At 36.9% G+C, this 18,034-nt stretch overlaps 1 protein-coding gene across 2 annotated transcripts in view; it reads left to right on the top strand.

The window, feature by feature from the left end:
* The window catches only part of MALRD1 (MAM and LDL receptor class A domain containing 1), a 596,047-nt gene that overhangs the window by 73,517 nt on the left and 504,496 nt on the right, over positions 1–18,034 (top strand). For both annotated transcript variants that reach the window (XM_088844424.1, XM_055428153.2), the window contains exons 12-13: positions 3,304–3,401; positions 11,886–12,059. In XM_088844424.1, the coding sequence (XP_088700550.1) occupies positions 3,304–3,401; positions 11,886–12,059 (272 nt within the window). The remainder of the gene's footprint in view (positions 1–3,303; positions 3,402–11,885; positions 12,060–18,034) is intronic.

Below are 18,034 nucleotides of genomic sequence, written 5' to 3'. Positions count from 1 at the left end.
TAAAGTCTGAGTCACCAGGGAAGTCATTTACAAATTATGGGCTCGTAATTATTTTGTCTTCAAAGATTGACAATTTTATTTCCTTCTTTCTAAATCTTAAACTCTCTATTTTCAGTTTTATTGCTCTGACAAGGACCTCTGGAAAAATGTTGACTAGAGCTGGTGATAGCTGCTGTATTTGTCTTATTCCTGTTGAGGGGAAAAACTGTCAATAATTCAGCCTTGAATGCTATAGTTACTAAAAGTTTGCTCTGTATCGGATAAAGATGTTTCTATTTGTAGTGTTAAAGTTTATGTATATATGTGTGTGTTTGCATATGTATATATATGTTAATCTGTTAAAACTTGATGCATGCTTTTCAGAACATATTGTGATAATCGTCATTGTGATATTATCTTTTTTGTTTATAATAAAATGAATGATTTTTTCAAATATTAAACCACCCTTGTATTCCTGATGCAAACTTCTTTTGACTGGTTTTATTGATGATTTCTTCCTGCATAATGGTATATTTGTGATATTTTTACCTAAATTCATTATGAGGTCTATTTCCTAATGTTCTCACAGCGTCTAAGGAATCCTTTCTGGGCTATATTGCATTAAAAGGGGTGCATCCTTTGCAAAAGGTGAGGTTGAGGCTGGCCTGGACAGTGTAGCCTGGGGAAGCTAACCCCTCTATTGTTTATTTTTATACTGTGCTGGTCAGCTAACCCCTCTGGGGTTACAGGAGTTTTACAAAAACAGTTTTACGATGAACAGTTAAGATGAACGGGAACAATCTCTTTGGTGTGCTATAATTCCATAGGTCTCTTAACTCAGAGCATTCTGTGGTGCAGGCTTGTAAGAAAATAAATCCACTGATATATTTCTGGAGGTATATGGGCCTGAGGTCAGAGTCCATTCTCTTTAGGCTCTACCTGCATATATAAATTTTAAGTCAGTACTGTCTGTTTTTCAGGCATTTGGTTAAAATGTTCTCTAGATGGCATTTAGCTTCTGTATCAGTTTTCACTAATGTAATATTATCATAGTTTTATCTTTTCATCTAAAAAATATTATCTCTTTTCACTTAATCAGAAGTCTTATCATTTTTCATGGAGTTTTATGATGTTCTTCATTCAAGTCCTGTCCTTTTCTTGTTAAATTTATTGCTACATATCTTGTATTATCATTGTTAACTGTGAGTGGAATATTTCTTATCATTCTATATTCAGGGTCTTATTGCTAAAATAAATACAATAACTTAGACGTATTTCTCTGTTTGAATTTACCTTGCTAAATTCTCATATTGATACCTGTCTTTATTAAAAGATAATCTGTTGGGGTTTCTGATTTTACAATTACATTATTGGCAATACACATGGAATGCTGTCTCTACTTTTCTGTTGTGTTTACTAGAAATTTTATTTTCTTCCACATTTGCTAGACCTATGAGATAATATTAGTCTAAGATAAGTAATATTATCTTACTAATATTTCCTACAATTAGTAATGGTGACAGAATTTTCTAGGTAGTTTCTCATTATAATTAAAATAATTTTGTTGTTGGCCATTGAAGACATTATTTATTTTGAGGTAGATCATTAATCTTTATTGTTTCTTTTAAACATTTTATTGAGGTTATTGGGAATCAATGACTATTTTTCACAGTCTTTTCAATATTTATTTATATGGCTCTATTATTTTACTCTTTAATATGATCTTATTGACTATGTTGATAAAACTGTTAAACTTCTATTCTTGGAAGGCTCATTGGTCGGGACACATCATTTTTTTTTAAGAATTGCAAATGCAATTGAGACATTTTAATTAGAGTTTTGTATCTATGATCATGAGTGATATTGATCTATAGTTTTATTCTCATTTCATCATTCTTAACATTAGAGATATCTGGCATAATGAGTCAAGGAGCTGTTCATATTTTTCTAAAACCTGCGATATATGCAAGTAATATGCAAATATTTATTCTTAAAAATTAAATAAAATTAAGCAGTGGGGCCATGCACCCTGGTAGGTTGTTTTCCTATCACTTTTCCAGTTAATTCTGAGGGATAATCAACTTGTTCAAACCTTTTGCTTCTTTTAGATTTTGGAGTTTTAGTGTTTATGTGTTTCATCCTTCATTAACTGATTGTTTGAAATTGTCCATATTGTTTTAAATGACCAGAGGAGTAAGATCTTTGAATATTGTTAATGTTTAGAATTTTTATTAGTCTTTTGACAATATTCAGTTGATTTTTACTTGAACCTGAGTATTTTTAAGCTGGAATAATTTTTCAAAGTCATCTTTTCCTACTCTTTTATAGGTGAAATAGAGAATTTAATGAACTCATATACTCTTTCTATTACTCTTAGCCTGGAGTTGGGAACAGTAGGCATCATCCTTCCCAATTGGGTTTGGATTTGAAGCCCATAGAAACTGGGTTCTGTTTTTCTCACTCAGAGACCGCACTGCTGACTTGCAGCCATGGTAGTTTGGTTAAACATGTGGTGGTACCTGTACACCTTTAATTCTGAAATCCTTTTCATTCTGTGCAGTCAGCGTTGATCTAAGAAAATTCTCTTCTGAATGTGTTTTGTTTCACCAAAATAGTTGTCTTTCCAGGTTGCCCATCATGCTGTGATTATCAAAGGGCAGGATCAGACCTTGACATTGTGCAGCATAGACAACCTTGTAAATTTTCATTATTCAGGGAAGCTACCCTGACCACTCTTCTGAACGTGTGATCTTTCTAGCTGCTAAGAGATGTTATCCCTCCTGTACATTTGCCATTAGCACTTCCACTGTAGTTAAAATCTAAAAGCAGTTATTTTGTTAACACTCAGATTACATCTTTAATTAAGCTTTCATTCCCACTAGCACAGACAACAATGACAAACATGTAAGCCCCAGGAGAAACCAAGCTCATTCTATAGGCTCTCATCCTTCAGTACATCCAGAAGAAACTTACAAGTAAAGATCTAGGAATTTTCTAAGGGCATGCTGAATATTTAATTGTAAACTTAGAAGCTTCATTTGATTTAATTTCAAACTGTGACTTGAGTTAAGCCAATAAAAGATGTTCATTGAGAGGATTTAGATCAAGAGCTTAGTTTTCATCAATGAGATTCTATTTCAAATATTTAGTGTTATCCATATGAAAGCAATTCATGGTTATCTATGGAACATAATGGTAAAGAAGTCAAAACGTAATTTTCTTTATCTAATTGACGAATGTGTGCACCGTTGAGCTGTTAGAGCAAAGAACCGCTAAATGTACAAGAGAACTTTTATCCACATGACTTTATGTTTGTTTTTACAGGATCATTTATTTATTTTGGGGCACATCAACCACCTGCAGTGGCCAAGCTTGGAAGTCCTGTTCTTACGAAATCAGTCACTGCCTCTACCCCATGTCAGGTAACCAATTACTGGAATTTTCATTGGCCAGTCTGTGGTTATAAACTGTTAGGCTTGGGTTGCTCCAGCTAGTAAATGCCTCCTATGTTTTATTACTATTTTCATGATGTATTGAGAGATTTGTGTGAGCTATTTCAACAGGAAATGTCATGTCATTCCAAAAGACATTTACAGCGTGTAACTTGCACCTGTTTTTTGGGGGGCCGGTTTGAAAATATTTCTATTATTTTGTATTCTTTCCATGTAGTTCTTTCAATAATTTAAAGCTGTGGATACACGTTGCCCCAACTGCTCATTATTTTGGCCAGAAATGTTGCTAATAATTGAGGAAAATAAAAGCAGTTTAACAAATTCTGTTGAAAAAAAGATGAAAGGGTGAATAAATAAAGACAAATATGTGCAGGAAAAAGAAATATATTTCCAGAATTTTATTTTTTCAGTTAGGCTTTCTGGTGCCACTAAACACAGACCAAGGGGTAAAACACTCAGTTCATTCCCACAGCATAACAGGGAAGAAGGCAAGGGAACTTTGGAGTCAGATGAACCTGGTTCCAGTTTCACTTCTGCCACAGATGATATGCTTTGAGACTCAGTGAGTCCACACTGGAAGCGTAGTGTTAATATACATTCTTCACACGGTTGTGAGAATTCAAATGTGATTAAATAAAGCATCTGGGAAAGTATTTGGGACATAGTAGGAGTTCAATAAACATAATCCTTCCATATTTCCATAACACTAATATTTCCATTAGAAGTTTCTATCCTTTTGAGAGTTCTAACATGTCTCTCGGAGAAGGCAATGGCAAGCCACTCCAGTACTCTTGCCTAGAAAATCCCATGGATGGAGGAGCCTGGTAGGCTGCAGTCTGTGTGGTCGCTAAGGGTCGGATACGACTGAGCGACTTCACTTTCACTTTTCACTTTCACACATTGGAGAAGGAAATGGCAACCCACTCCAGTGTTCTTGCCTGGAGAATCCCAGGGATGGGGGAGCCTGGTGGGCTTCCGTCTATGGGGTCACACATAGTCGGACACGACTGAAGTGACTTAGCAGCAGCAACATGTCTCTAAGCCTGTAGATTTCAAGCTTTCTTTTTCTCCCTTTGCTTATCAGAAAATAATGAAGGGATCAGTAGTCCCACACACTAAATTCATTGCCTGGAAATGCAGGGTTCTGGAATTAATTCAGCCATTCCTGGTGATAAATTACAGATGATTCAGAGGTGTAAATTTAATTATACTTTCAGCTTGATATAAGCCTGACTGAGACTGCCTGCAACTCTGAATAGATTGTCCTGCTCTGCTGTGTTTTTTTTTTTTTTTCCTTTGTTTTTTTGTTGTCCATATCTTTGTGAGAATTTGGATTAAAACAATGGCCTGAACTCCACCTCCATCTCACCCACTTGGACTCTAGACTCTCCCATCTTTGGTTTATTTTAATTAAATCTTATGTGATAGATATAGATTTTTTTTGGAGAACTTGTGAAACATTTACTTGCTCTTTAAAAGCACTTTACAGACTTACTGAACTTTAATTCAAGATCACATACCAAAGTAATGCAACTGCTGTTGTTAAATTCATTAAAGATACTGGATAAAAAGGAATGGAATGTATTAATTCTGCCTCTTTTACAGAAGTATGAAAACTAACATTAAGAGCTTATTAGAAATTCTGAGACTCATTAAGAAATCATACAGCTCTCTTTTTCAAGATGATTTTCATTTCCCATTGTTGTGTGTGGGTAGCCATTAATTTGTGGTCATTGGGATTGACCCACAACTTATGATTGTTTCCACTTGAGGACATTTTTCTTTATTGTGGCCTAAATTTGGAACTTACCTATGGGAGCTATTGGAGTGGAGCCTCAGTAAAAGCAATGAGCAATTTAGATGCTTTGTTGTTTGTCTCTCAGAACAAAGTCCTCCACCTTTGTTCTCAGATACTGATTTAGGGACTTGCCTTGATTTGTGGAAAAATAACAGGTTACAGACTGCTAGCGGAAGTCTTTGTTCCCTTTTAACTGCATCTGCTTGAATGTTAGGAATCTTTGAGTTAGAAGGATGGATATTTGGGTTACTTCATAGTACTTTCCAGCTTAGAATTATTATTTGATTGTTATCGGTTATTCATAGTCCGAGATGCGCATAGCCAAAGTTCTCTCCCACAGGAGTATTCTAAGAATATACTATTACTTTTTTAGAAGTCTGTGGTAATGTGTTTTTCTTTCTTTCATGAAAGTTACAAAATAAGCTAACAGAACAAATTCTCATCTTCTTCAGTAACCAGAAAATGCAGCTGATCTTCCTAATTGGAACCTATTGATCATAGCTGTATTCATGGAATAGCAAATGTTCTTTGTAGTAAAATAATAAAGAGGGGCAGTGAGATAACCAAAGTGGGGAACTTTGATATGATTAAAGCTTTCATTTTATGAAATTATATGATTTTTTCTCTACACAATCATATCAGGCTAATACAGCTAAGACTATTTTTCTGAAAGGACTTTAAAGGAATATGAAGCTTTCTTTTGAAACTTTTTCTAACAGACTTTTAGGGTCATTTTGCATGAATTACCTTGTACTTCATGTGTAGACTACACATGGCATCGACATACAGAATTGGTCCTGCAACTATGCAGTATTCAAGGTGTGGATTTTTATTAAAAGCTTCAAAAGTTCCTTTAGTCACTGGTGAAAATTTGGTATTTTTCCTTAGAATAGCCAGGCGATAGGACACACAGAACATGTGGAAGCGAGAAGTTAGTATTTCTTACTGCTGTTGAAATACTGTTACTATTTTTAATAAATCAGGAAATATATAGTATGAAACAGATTTGTGAGAATATCAATATTTTCTGAGCTCTCATATTTGAGTTACTGTTTGAAAGACCAAATATCTCACTTTACAATTAAATACAGCAGGACTGATAACATGAAGCTTCTGCTTTCAATGCTATTAATAGTTTATATGTTTGTCTTTTGTTTGTTCTAAATTCCCCAACACATATTTGCTATTCTAATAGTCTTTAATTTTAAAATTCTTAAAATTAAAAAAAAATGAATGGGTATATCAGGAAAAAGATTGATGAAACAGAAGATAGACTGGTTCCAAAAATAAAGTTTGAGGGCCAGGCTACATGTTTGAATCGAAGTATCCCAGCAGCCAGTGCAGAGAGGTACATGTGAGTTGTCATTTGATTCAGTTTCAAGGAATTAAAAAACAAAAGAAAAATAGTTCTTCTGAGACTCCTGAGTGCACACACACAAGGGTAAATGTTCTTTCTCTGACTCCGTGCACACCTGTTCCTCCCATACTCCATGTGGATCCTAAAGGGACAATAGAAACACATGTTTGTCGTAATATAGAAAATATTTGCCAAAATATAGAATTTAGTGAAGGATACTAGTATCAGTTCAGTGTTAAGTGCTTCACAGCATGATAAAGATATATGTAACACCAGAGTGGGTAGCCATTCCCTTCTCTAGAGGATCTTCCTCACCCAGGGATTGAACCCAAGTCTCCTGCATTCCAGACAGATTCTTTACTGTTTGAGCCACCAGGGAAGCCCACTATGTAATGTTATCTGTAATTATATGTAATGTATAATGTAACAACATATAAATTAAATATATATAACATGTAAATATATAATATTTAACAATATAAAATTTAACAGTGATAACCCACTTGTAGCAACTCTCTCAATGAGTTTTAAAAGACCATGTTTTATCATGTTCCCCAAGTAGAGTGATGACGTCTTATCAGAGAGAAATTTAGGAAACTCGCGGTGGGGCTTGAAATGGTGCAATCATGATTCGTTTTCTGGTTTCTTTATTCCAAGGATAGTGTTAGATCATGTTAGAGATCCTGGGCTTCCCCAGTGGCACTGGTGGTAAAGAACCTGCCTACCAGTGCAGATTAGATGTAGAAGACTGGGGTTTGTTCACTGGGTCGAACTAGAGTGGATTGCCATGTATTCTTGCCTGCAGAGTCCCATGGACAGAGGAGCCTGACAGGCTGCAGCCCTTCGGGACACACAGCATTGGACACAGCTGAAGCAACTTTGCATGCATGCATACATGTTAGATATTCTAGAGGAAGCAATGGATTTTGGGGAAAGGTTGAGCAGATATTCTTTCTTATTGGACATGGTTAAAACACACCCAAATTAATCATTTAGATGAGAAAAGATTATATTTTATTGAAGACTGTAAACTTCCACTTAAGCTCATTCAGATAAAAAAAGTCAGGCAAAAGCATAATTATGACTAGGAGTCATCAGAATCATTACAGTAGTAGTAGTCACTTAGTCATGTCCGACTCTGCGACTCTCTGGACAGTAGCCCACCAGGCTCCTCTGTCCATGAGATTCTCCAGGCAAGAATACTGAAGTGGGTTGCCATGCCCTTCTCCAGGGGATCTTCCCGACCCAGGGATTGAACCCACGTCTCTATGCATTACCTGCGATACAGTAGACCTGGGTTCAATCCCTGGGTCAGGAAGATCCCCTGGAGAAGGGCATGGCAACCCACTCCAGATTTCTTGTACTCCAGTATTCTGGTAATGATAAAGGGGGATGTATGAGAGAGAGAGAGATGAATGCTCCCCCTCTACTTATTCCCAGCTGAGTTTTGAGGAGTTACAGATATCTTGTTTCTTTCTCTTTTTTTGGTGTATGCATGCTTTATTTTTTTGTCTTATTCTGGATCTTGAAGATTCAACAGGTATTGGAAACACCAGACAGGGGTTGATGTTTGTGGCTGAGAAAACAGAGATAACTGCACATTTGGAGAAAAGACATGAAGATTTGACCAATAAGCTCCCTCAGAGGGAAGCAAAAGGAGTCAAGAGCATAAGAAAGCTGAGGAAAAAAGTAGAAAATCTGAACAGTAGAGTTCCGATTGGAGACAAACCCAAATCAAATGAAACAGCAAAGAGAAATAAGGAAGACATTATTTTGAGCTTCTAAATAATGTCCTGTTATATCTTTTACTAATAAGTAACTCCTGCTGCTAAGTCACTTCAGTTGTGTCCGACTCTGCAACGTTCTTTTGTAGAGATTGGCCTTTCCTCTGGGAATATCACAGAGCCCTGTAGAAATAGAAAAACAAGATTAGTTATTCAGCCTGCACTCAGTAACTAATAGTATAGGTCACTCGATAAGATGTCCTTTCTTTTTATAGTAAAATGAATGATTCAGTATTTTAAAAAATATATACAAATAATATAAAATCAGAAAATACAATTAAAAACAGTAATTTGAGCTTCATTTCTTTTCTTTCCAATTTGCAATTAAAGAAATTGCTTTGTTGGAAGCTTTTTAAACCACATGAAATTCTCTTGAATAAATTGATTCAGTGTCTTGCATAGTCATCCTGTACATACAATCCAAGTTGTGGATATACAACTTACTGAAAACCCAGAAGAAATAAAAGCAAGCCTTTAATATTAACATTTTATATAACTACTTTTTTTTTTTTTTTTTTGCAGAGGGGCACACCAGGTCTTAGTTCCCTGACCAGAGATCGAACTCTTGCCCCTTGCATTGGGAGAACAGAGTCTTAACCACTGAACCACCAGGGAAGTCCCTATATCCCTGCTTTTTAGTGAATCAGACATAAATCAAGGTAGTAGTTTCCTTTAAATGATAATCAATAAATACATTTTAAATGGTTGGTATCATTTTAATATGAGCTTCCCTGGTAACTCAGTGGTGAAGAATCTGCCTGCCAGTGCAAGAGATGTGGGTTTAAACCTTGGGTTAGGAAGACCCCTTGGAGAAGGAAATGGCGACCCACTCCAGTATTCTTGCCTTGGAAATCCCATGGAGAGAGGAGCCCGGTGGGCTGCAGTCAGTGGGGCCACAAAGATTGAGACATGACTTAGTGACTAAACAATAAGAACAGCAACATGATTTTAGTATACATGCTTGATAGTTCTTTTTAATAGAATTTTCTGTGATGAAAATTGTTTTATGCATCCACTATGGAAGTCAGTAGCTACAAATAGCTATGGAGCATTTAAAATGTGATGATAACAGAGAGTGAATTTTTCATTTTGTTGAATTCATTTACATGTAAATAGCCACACTGTTTTCATATGCTTGTCATTATATGCTTAATTGTTCCTTTTTGTTCTCTCCCATAAAACTTTGAGGTCCCTAAGGACACCTGATGCCTTGTACCTTTTGTGATACATGGTGGCAGGGGGGATTCTCTCTCTATCACTCTCTCTGAAGGTCTTTAGACATTTATGTATATTTACTTATTTTTGGCTGTGCTGGGTCTTGGTTGCTTTGTGGGAGCTTTCTCTAGTTGTGGCGAGTAGAGGTGGTGTGCAGGCTTCTCATTGTGGTGGCTTCTCTTGTGGAGTACAGACTCCAGGCACACAGGCTTTAATCGTGGTGGTATATGGAGTTAGTTGCTCCAATGCATGTGGAATCTTCCTGGATTAGGAATCGAACCTGTGTCCTCTGCACTGGCACGGGGATTCTTATCCACTGTACCACCAAGAAAGTCCTATAAACATTTAACACTAATGCTGATAGTCCTACTCAGACTTCCTTCTTTTCTTTAGTACCTATTAACTGAATACCTAGTTGGTATTCAGTTGCCCTAGTCTATGAGGAATTAACAACGTGCATTGTGATTCTGAGTTCATGACATGTTACACTACTAATGTGTATTACAGTGGGAACCACAGGTGTTGACTACGTGCCTGTCTAAAGTCATAGCTGTATTAACTCTCGTACAATATTTTCACCCTGACCAGTATTAAATTTGGAAAGACTCTGGGAGGTTTCTTGGTCTATACTGAACTAAAGAATTCTCCTCAAATTTCTATAATGCCAATTCACTTTTAAAAAAGTAAATGTGAAGTTCTAAGCTCTTATCCAATTGAATTTGGATCCCATTGGCATTTACTCTTAATGCACTATTAACTTCGCACAGGTAACGTACTGAGTGACAATTTGACAGCTTGAAATTCTGGTGCGGCACGCAAAACTCTTCAACTAGGTTTAAAGCTCTGTTTTGAATATTACAAAGTTGGAACATGCTGAAACTATGGCAGGGATCTAAAATTTAATTGTGGTAGGGGACCATATAGCCTCTATTTCCACAGCATTTAGTTAAACACTTCCATTTGACTTTATGTTTCTTGGCTTACCTCAAGACCTGAGTGTAGGTGAGCTTGGTGGTAAAATCTGATTTGAAATGAATAATCAGAAAGAATACTTTGACCAAGTGATGGCAATTCAGTAGACAATGAAAAAAATGTGTACCACATTGAAACAGAGAATGCTCAATGTTTCAGTTTTTTAGAAGACATTACACATTTTTTTCAACTTTCATCTCCACTGAAATTGGTACCCACAGTGACATAAATGGGATAATAAATAAATAAATAATGCGTGTACTGTCTGTCCATGCAACAAGGTAAAAGTCCAGTAATGAAGGAAAAAAAAAGCAGGAATTTAAAATGTAGTGAAACTGAAAAGTAGTCACTTTGAGTTAAAAAAGAATGATTTCATTTCTCAGGAGCCTCATCTCTGAACAACGGTCTGTTTGTCTTTGAAACATGAAGCATTAGAACTCTATGGCATAATGAGAGGAAGAAAAAATTGCTGTTGTGTCTGAACTTGGTTTTGTGGGGTTTTTTTCTTGATATATTTTGTATTATATCATCCAACCATTGAGGCAATTAATTTTCAACTTGCCTTGTGTCCAGTCCTTAGTAAATGGTCAGTAAATATTGGTTGAGTAATGATAGTGCTGAATTCCATGTTATAGCTGCAGCTGTCAGCACATAAAATAATCCTCTCTGTTTTCTCCACCACCTCGTTAACCTGTCAGTCCTCTAGATTGTCTCACCATTGATGGTGGAAACAAAATGATCAAATCTAGGCTCCCTAACCTCAAAAAGAACATTTTCTAGTTAGATTAAATTATTGATAAACAGTACTATATGATCTCCTAAGGTTTTTGATAATATAACAACAAAGAAGGAATTAATGAAAAAGTATTCCTTGCAGTCTTCTTTTACTTGAGAAAATTTTGAAGACATCAAAGAGAATGAATAGTAGTATGTGATTTTATAATTTGAGTCAGATATAGAATGTGCGTCTTCCTATATAAGAAGCAAGAAAGCAAGAGAAAAGGGTCCTAAAATTGTTCCCTAATGATGTAGACAAATATTTGTCTTCATACTTGTCTGAGCAGGATGCTGGTGTCCCATTACTTTAGACAGCTCTATAGCATGTGTTTAAAATACCAGTTAATGTAACTGCCTTGAGCCTTTTCTTAAGGAGGGACCACAAAGGCTGGCAGAAGATGTACTTAGCATATTCTGGGTCTACATATTTGGAGGAGAATTAAGAAGATGATATTGAACACCAAAGTAATTTGGGGTATTTTTAATTACAGAAGATCTACTGGGCCTAAGTAAATGGAATATTTATATCACTCAAACACATTTTTCACCAGGTGCGGTTTTGGTATCGTTTGTCTCAGCATTCACGTCTGTCACTTTTTACAAGAACATCTCTGAATGGGGATTTGCAGAAACACAGTGATCTCATCGGAATCTCTGAATCTCAATGGCGACAGGCAAAAGTCAATCTCATTGCAAAGGCTGGAGAATCTCCTCTCCCTTTTCAGGTAAGCACGTAAGAGATGAATACAACTCAGAAGAAGATGCTTATTTAATGCTGATCTTCCCAGACAACAGTAGAACACATATGTCCCTTAAGTTTGTCTGATATTAATAAAGCAAGCATATTCACAATCAGGGATAAGTAGAGAGGTTATCTTGACTAAGTACTCACGACTTAACTTGTGGAAGCAGAGCAAAAGTGGAGGTAAGGATTGAACAGGATGGCAGAGAGAAGAAAAATGTAATGGGAAAATATTTTTCTTAAATAAGGATGGCTGAGTACATGAGGTAGTGAAAAAAATCTGAGCTGCACTCCTATTTGCTGTCCATTAATACTGAGAATTTTTATCATACTTTTATGTCATTTTCTTGGTTAAATAATGAAAGAAAGAAACTGCAGCTTTTCAGATGAGTGTCCCAGCTTCCACCCTTCTGGACATGACTCCCTTCTGGATGATGTTTGGAAAGAGCTAGTTTAGTAACTAGATTGGATGGTGGAATTAGAGGAACACTCACTGCCATCAGTCAGATGGTCTGAGTTCCCATCTCTGCTTAACCCAAGGGTTGCTAAGTGACTGTATGCATTATACTTTCCAGCTTCAGATTTCCCAATCTGTAAAAACCACAGTGATAATAAAAGCAATACTTAGGGAAGCTGAGTATTAAAGAAAATGTAGCTTAAACAGTAGCTGTGAACATAGGCTCTTTAGCCTGGGGTTCAAACCCTGGTATATAGTCAGAGGAAAATTGCTTAATCCTTCCATGCTTCTGATTTTTTCTCTATAAATGGGTACATGGAGGTAAGATTGTTGGGATGTTCAAAGCCTCTGAAAAATAGCACACCTCATCTGCTACTCACTTCCTAACTGAGGCAAATATAGAAATCAAACAGGGAGAACAAACTATTTTGGAGAAGATGCCTTTAGAACCTTCAGGGATATATTTAAAATAAGGACTTCCCTTGTGGTCCAGTGGTTAAGAATCTGCCTGCCAAGGCAGGGGACATGGGTTTGATTCCTGGTCCAGGAACGAACATCCCACTGGCCACAGGGCACCTAAAGCCCATGTTCCACAACAAGAGAAACCAATGCAATGAGAAGCCTGCACACGGCAAGGAGAGATTAGCTTCCGCTCTTCATAAGTAGCAAAAGCTTGTATGCAGCAATGAAGATGTAGTGCAATAATACTTCAGCCCCACCCAGAGAACAACCCGCTGCTGGAGAATCCGGGGCTCAGCCTTTGGGGAAACCATCTTATCATGAGTGACTATGATATATCAGTCTTTTATATATACCGTAAAAATTGAGATTGCTCTTTATTATCTGGGGACATATTAACTAGTCTGTGGACTGATCAGGGATTGACGAGATTTTGTAATTTGTCAGCATGATGTTTTCTTAAACAGCCGCACTCTGGTGCTCTCTTTCTCCCTTCACTCCCCTCCGTGGTGAATCAGCATCCTGGGTTGGTTTTTCTCTCTCCTAACCTGAAGGCTCCCAGTCAGCACCAGTCAGCCTGTTTATTTTTTTCTTTTTAGTTTATTTTTGGCTGCACTGTGCAGCATATGAGATCTTAGTTTCCCAACCAGGGATCAAACCTGTGCCCCCCGCCCTGGAAGCACGGAATCTTAACCACTGGACCACTAGGGAAGTCCCAGGCTCTTCTGAATTGTTCTGGCTTTTGAGGGGAGTGAGTGGCCCTGGGTTCTTGCTTTAAGCCTCAGCCGTGTTTAATTTGCCTCTGAGAAGGTAAGGGTTTTAGCCTGTGCCTCTGTCCCTTCTCATGCAATCCTGTTACTTGCCTGTAGTAAAGGCTTGTTTTAGAAACTATAGTCAGTGAAAAGAAAAATAAGAACTGTTTTCTCAGATTTCACCATTCAGAAGGCTATTATAGGTCCACTGTCTCTAAGCAGCGATTTAGAAAGTCAAAATTTGGAAAGCAATAAGCTTTTGAAAAACAAATTAAGATGCAAATTTTAACGTGACCTGAACCAGGGTTAAGCAGCTCATTTAGTGATGGGTTTGATGATGGAGAGCTGCCCTCGGTCTCTCTGAGGGCCTCGTGATAGACTTAAGATCCACAACTCTGAGCTACTCAGATTTAAAATCCTAGTTGGACTCAAAGACTGTGGGTAAGGAATTGGGCTCTCTCTATAAATGGGTACATGGAGGTAAGATTGTTGGGATGTTCAAAGCCTCTGAAAAATAGCACTCTTCATCTGCTACTCACTTCCTAACTGAGGCAAATATAGAAATCAAACAGGGAGAACAAACTATTTTGGAGAAGATACCTTTAGAACCTTCAGGGATATATTTAAAATAAGGACTTCCCTTGTGGTCCAGTGGTTAAGAATCTGCCTGCCAAGGCAGGGGACATGGGTTTGATTCCTGGTGTGAATCAGTGTAGATTTCATACACATTTTATAAGATAGATAAATACACAGTCACACACATACATATGTTTTTATTGAATATATTGTTATTATTTAGATACACTATTAAACCTTTCAAACAAGTAGAAAGTACACAGAAAGGCAAACACTCATGTACTTAAACTTCAGAATGAGTTAATATGAACATTCAGAAAACGAAGAACATGGCATCTGGTCCCATCACTTCCTGGGAAATAGATGGAGAAACAGTGGAAACAGGGTCAGACTTCTACTTTTTGGACTCCAAAATCACTGTGGATGCTGATTGCAGCCATGAAATTAAAAGACACTTACTCCTTGGAAGGAAAGTTATGACCAACCTAGATAGCATATTAAAAAGCAGAGACATTACTTTGCCAACCAAGGTCCGTCTAGTCAAGGCTATGATTTTTCCCGTGGTCATGTATGGATGTGAGAGTTGGATGGTGAAGAAACCTGATCGCCGAAGAATCGATGCTTTTGAACTGTGGTGTTGGAGAAGACTCTTGAGAGTCCCTTGGACTGCAAGGAGACCCAGTCTAAAGGAGATCAATCCTGGGTGTTCATTGGAAGGACTGATGTTGAAGCTGAAACTCCAATACTTTGGTCACGTCATGCGACGAGTTGACTCACTGGAAAAGACTCTGATGCTGGGAGGGATTGGGGGCAGGAGGAGAAGGGGATGACAGAGAATGAGATGGCTGGATGGCATCACCGACTCTATGGACATGAGTTTGAGTGAACTCCAGGAGTTGGTGATGGACAGGGAGGCCTGGCGTACTGTGATTCATGGAGTCACAAAGAGTCGGACACAACTGAGAGACTGAACTGAACTGAATATGAACATTTTCATTTGCTTGTAATGTTGGTATGTTTTTTTTCTAGAAACACAGCTTTTATCCTCTTGGTACCCTTTTCTACTCCATTTCTTATCCTATACAAGAAACAAAAATGCTAAAAGTACGTTGTTTTTAACCTGATTTTTCTAAGTGTATTTTCAAAGTTATAGAAATATGCGTGAGGAGTCTAGCTAGATGTAGTTCTACTTCATTCTTGGGTCCACAGTAAATGGAAAAGATATTATACCTACAAAGAGTCAATCTAGCTCTTACATATTCAAATATTTAAAGTTTATCTTCTTGGAAACAGGCTCCTTTGGCACTTTAAATTTAATGGACTGAAGTATTTAATGGTGACCTTCATCATTGCCTGACCATCAGTTTAATGCAGCTAAGCATATATTTGTACAGAGTTATTTAATCCAAACATTGGAAAGGAGAAAGACATGGGACTGTGTGACCTCTCTGTTCTCTTGTAGCCATGACGTTCAGATTCAGTGTGGTCCCTTTATGTCTCTTGTACACATCTCAACAGAATGTAAATTGCTTTGATTTCTTTAGGAAATCAGTGCCTGGGTTAGGTAGGGCTTTCCTGGTAGAAATGGATTTGGCTTACTGGTTATTTTGCAAGAACAGCAAATTAGCATTTTAATATTCTCTCCACTGTGTTTTCAATCTTTATTGGAAGAATGTAAGTCACATAGTTCACATTAATAGTATTTTTTTTCTTACATGTTTTAACTGTTCCTGCTGCTGCTAAGTCACTTCAGTCGTGTCCGACTCTGTGTGACCCCATAGACGGAAGCCCACCAGGCTCCCCCGTCCCTGGGATTCTCCAGGCAAGAACACTGGAGTGGGTTGCCATTTCCTTCTCCAATGTGTGAAAGTGAAAAGTGAAAATGAAGTTGCTCAGTCATGTCCGACCCCTAGCCACCCCACGGATTGCAGCCTACCAGGCTCCTCCATCCTTGGGATTTTCTAGGCAAGAGTACTGGAGTGGCTTGCTGTTCCTACTCATTTTAAATATTCAGCTTTTTACACAAATATATTCACTTAATTTGCAATTTCTTTCCTAACTCTTCTTAATTTATATCTAGAAGTGGTACTTTTTCTGAATACTGTTTATTGATTTCAGGTTGATCTGCTGTCTTTGAGTTTGCTACTAAAACATAATCGTGTCATATTTAGATTTTATTTTAAAATGACCCTTTGGAATTTTGTGCAATAATTCATACCATTTTCACTCTTGATCAGTGCTGATGGTATAAATCAATAGCAATTTCCTGACGTTTTTTGAGGATTCGGTGAAGGGTAAGATTTATAATGCAAAGTAAAAGCTGGTCTGGTCTCTGTAATGTTGCTGTGTCCTTGGCCTTCTTAGTCCAGGGCTTCATTAAATCTTGTTTGGCCAGGTAGCTCTGTCCTCCAGCATCTCTGAAGACAAGTTATCTCTTATTTCATGGTAGTGATGATGTTCAGCATAATCATCCATGGCTCAGGTCACACATTTTTCTTACTCAAAATGTGACCTTCAACCAATAACTTCAGCTCTCTAAGCTCTGTTTCCTTTGCTTTAAAATATGGACAAAAATAGCACTGTCTTCACAGGGTTAAAATAAGTGAATGTATTTTAACTTATTTAGTTTACTCCAAGCCTAGCATGTAAAAAAAAAAAGTATCCAAGCTCTTTAGTAAAAGTTTGCTGTTGATCTTATTTTTAACACCACCATCATTGTTTAAAAATTACTATAGTCCAGCTTTTCTTTATTTTTTCTTACCATATTCCCATAGTCTCTGTTTCCTCTTTGATTCATATTTATTCATTCTCATTACCCTTTGTTTAAAACAAGATATCAAATAACCAAAATTTAAATATGCTAGTTGAGTATTTCTCTGGAAAACCTTCTCTCAGTTTTGCAGATGTAGAAAGTAATCACTTGACTGTAAACAATATTTACCATTGCCGTGCTTCCTGAAAGCAAAAACAATAATTGATTCTGCTCACTCAGGGAGTAATATAATATAATTGAATAAAACAAAACTCAGCAAGATCCTAAAAAATAGTTTTCGAAGGAAAGATATCTGCATATAATTAGAAATTTTAGCTCTCAAGTTACCTTCAGAATCTTCTTAAAATTAGGTTTTTCTCTCTGCCTTTTTGCATGGTTGAAGCATCTCTTCTGAGCAACTTCTGGCTCACACAGTGATTATTAACCAATACTGTAGTTCTCCGAGGGAACTGTCAGTGACGAATCGAAAGATCAGCTTGCTTTTCAAGCAAGTAATACAAAATAGAAACAGTGAAGATGATTTTGGAACAATCAGGTGATATTATTTACAGATATGAGATATATATTTTTAGAGGAATTTTAACATTTTTCTCTACTTAAAATTGGAGGATTTTAATTAATCCAGATCAAATTGTAACTGTTCATCACATAGTCTTGCATTTAATTATATAGAGGAAGGCAGGCAAAGGTATAGAAAAGTATAAACTGAAGTTTAGTATTACCTCTCTGAAACTTTTTTCTGAATTCTGTCTCATATTCTTGGCAGAAGTAATGAAGTGCTTTTCTTTGATTCTCTTAGTATCTTATGCATATTTCTTATATAGTACTTATGGTATAGTTTAGGTGTCAGTGTGTCTTACCAAGTTAATTTTAAGATCTTTGAGCTCAGAAGTCCTCCCTGATAACATGGAGATGCACTTACTAGCCACTTGCTCTCCTGG

This window comes from Moschus berezovskii, chromosome 15, assembly GCF_049115385.1.
Source record: "Moschus berezovskii isolate FMDL1 chromosome 15, NW_MosBer_1.0, whole genome shotgun sequence".
Classification (NCBI taxonomy): Eukaryota; Metazoa; Chordata; class Mammalia; order Artiodactyla; family Moschidae; genus Moschus; species Moschus berezovskii.
The sequence above is the reverse complement of the archived record's forward strand: the minus strand, read 5'-3'. Positions and strand labels throughout refer to the sequence as shown.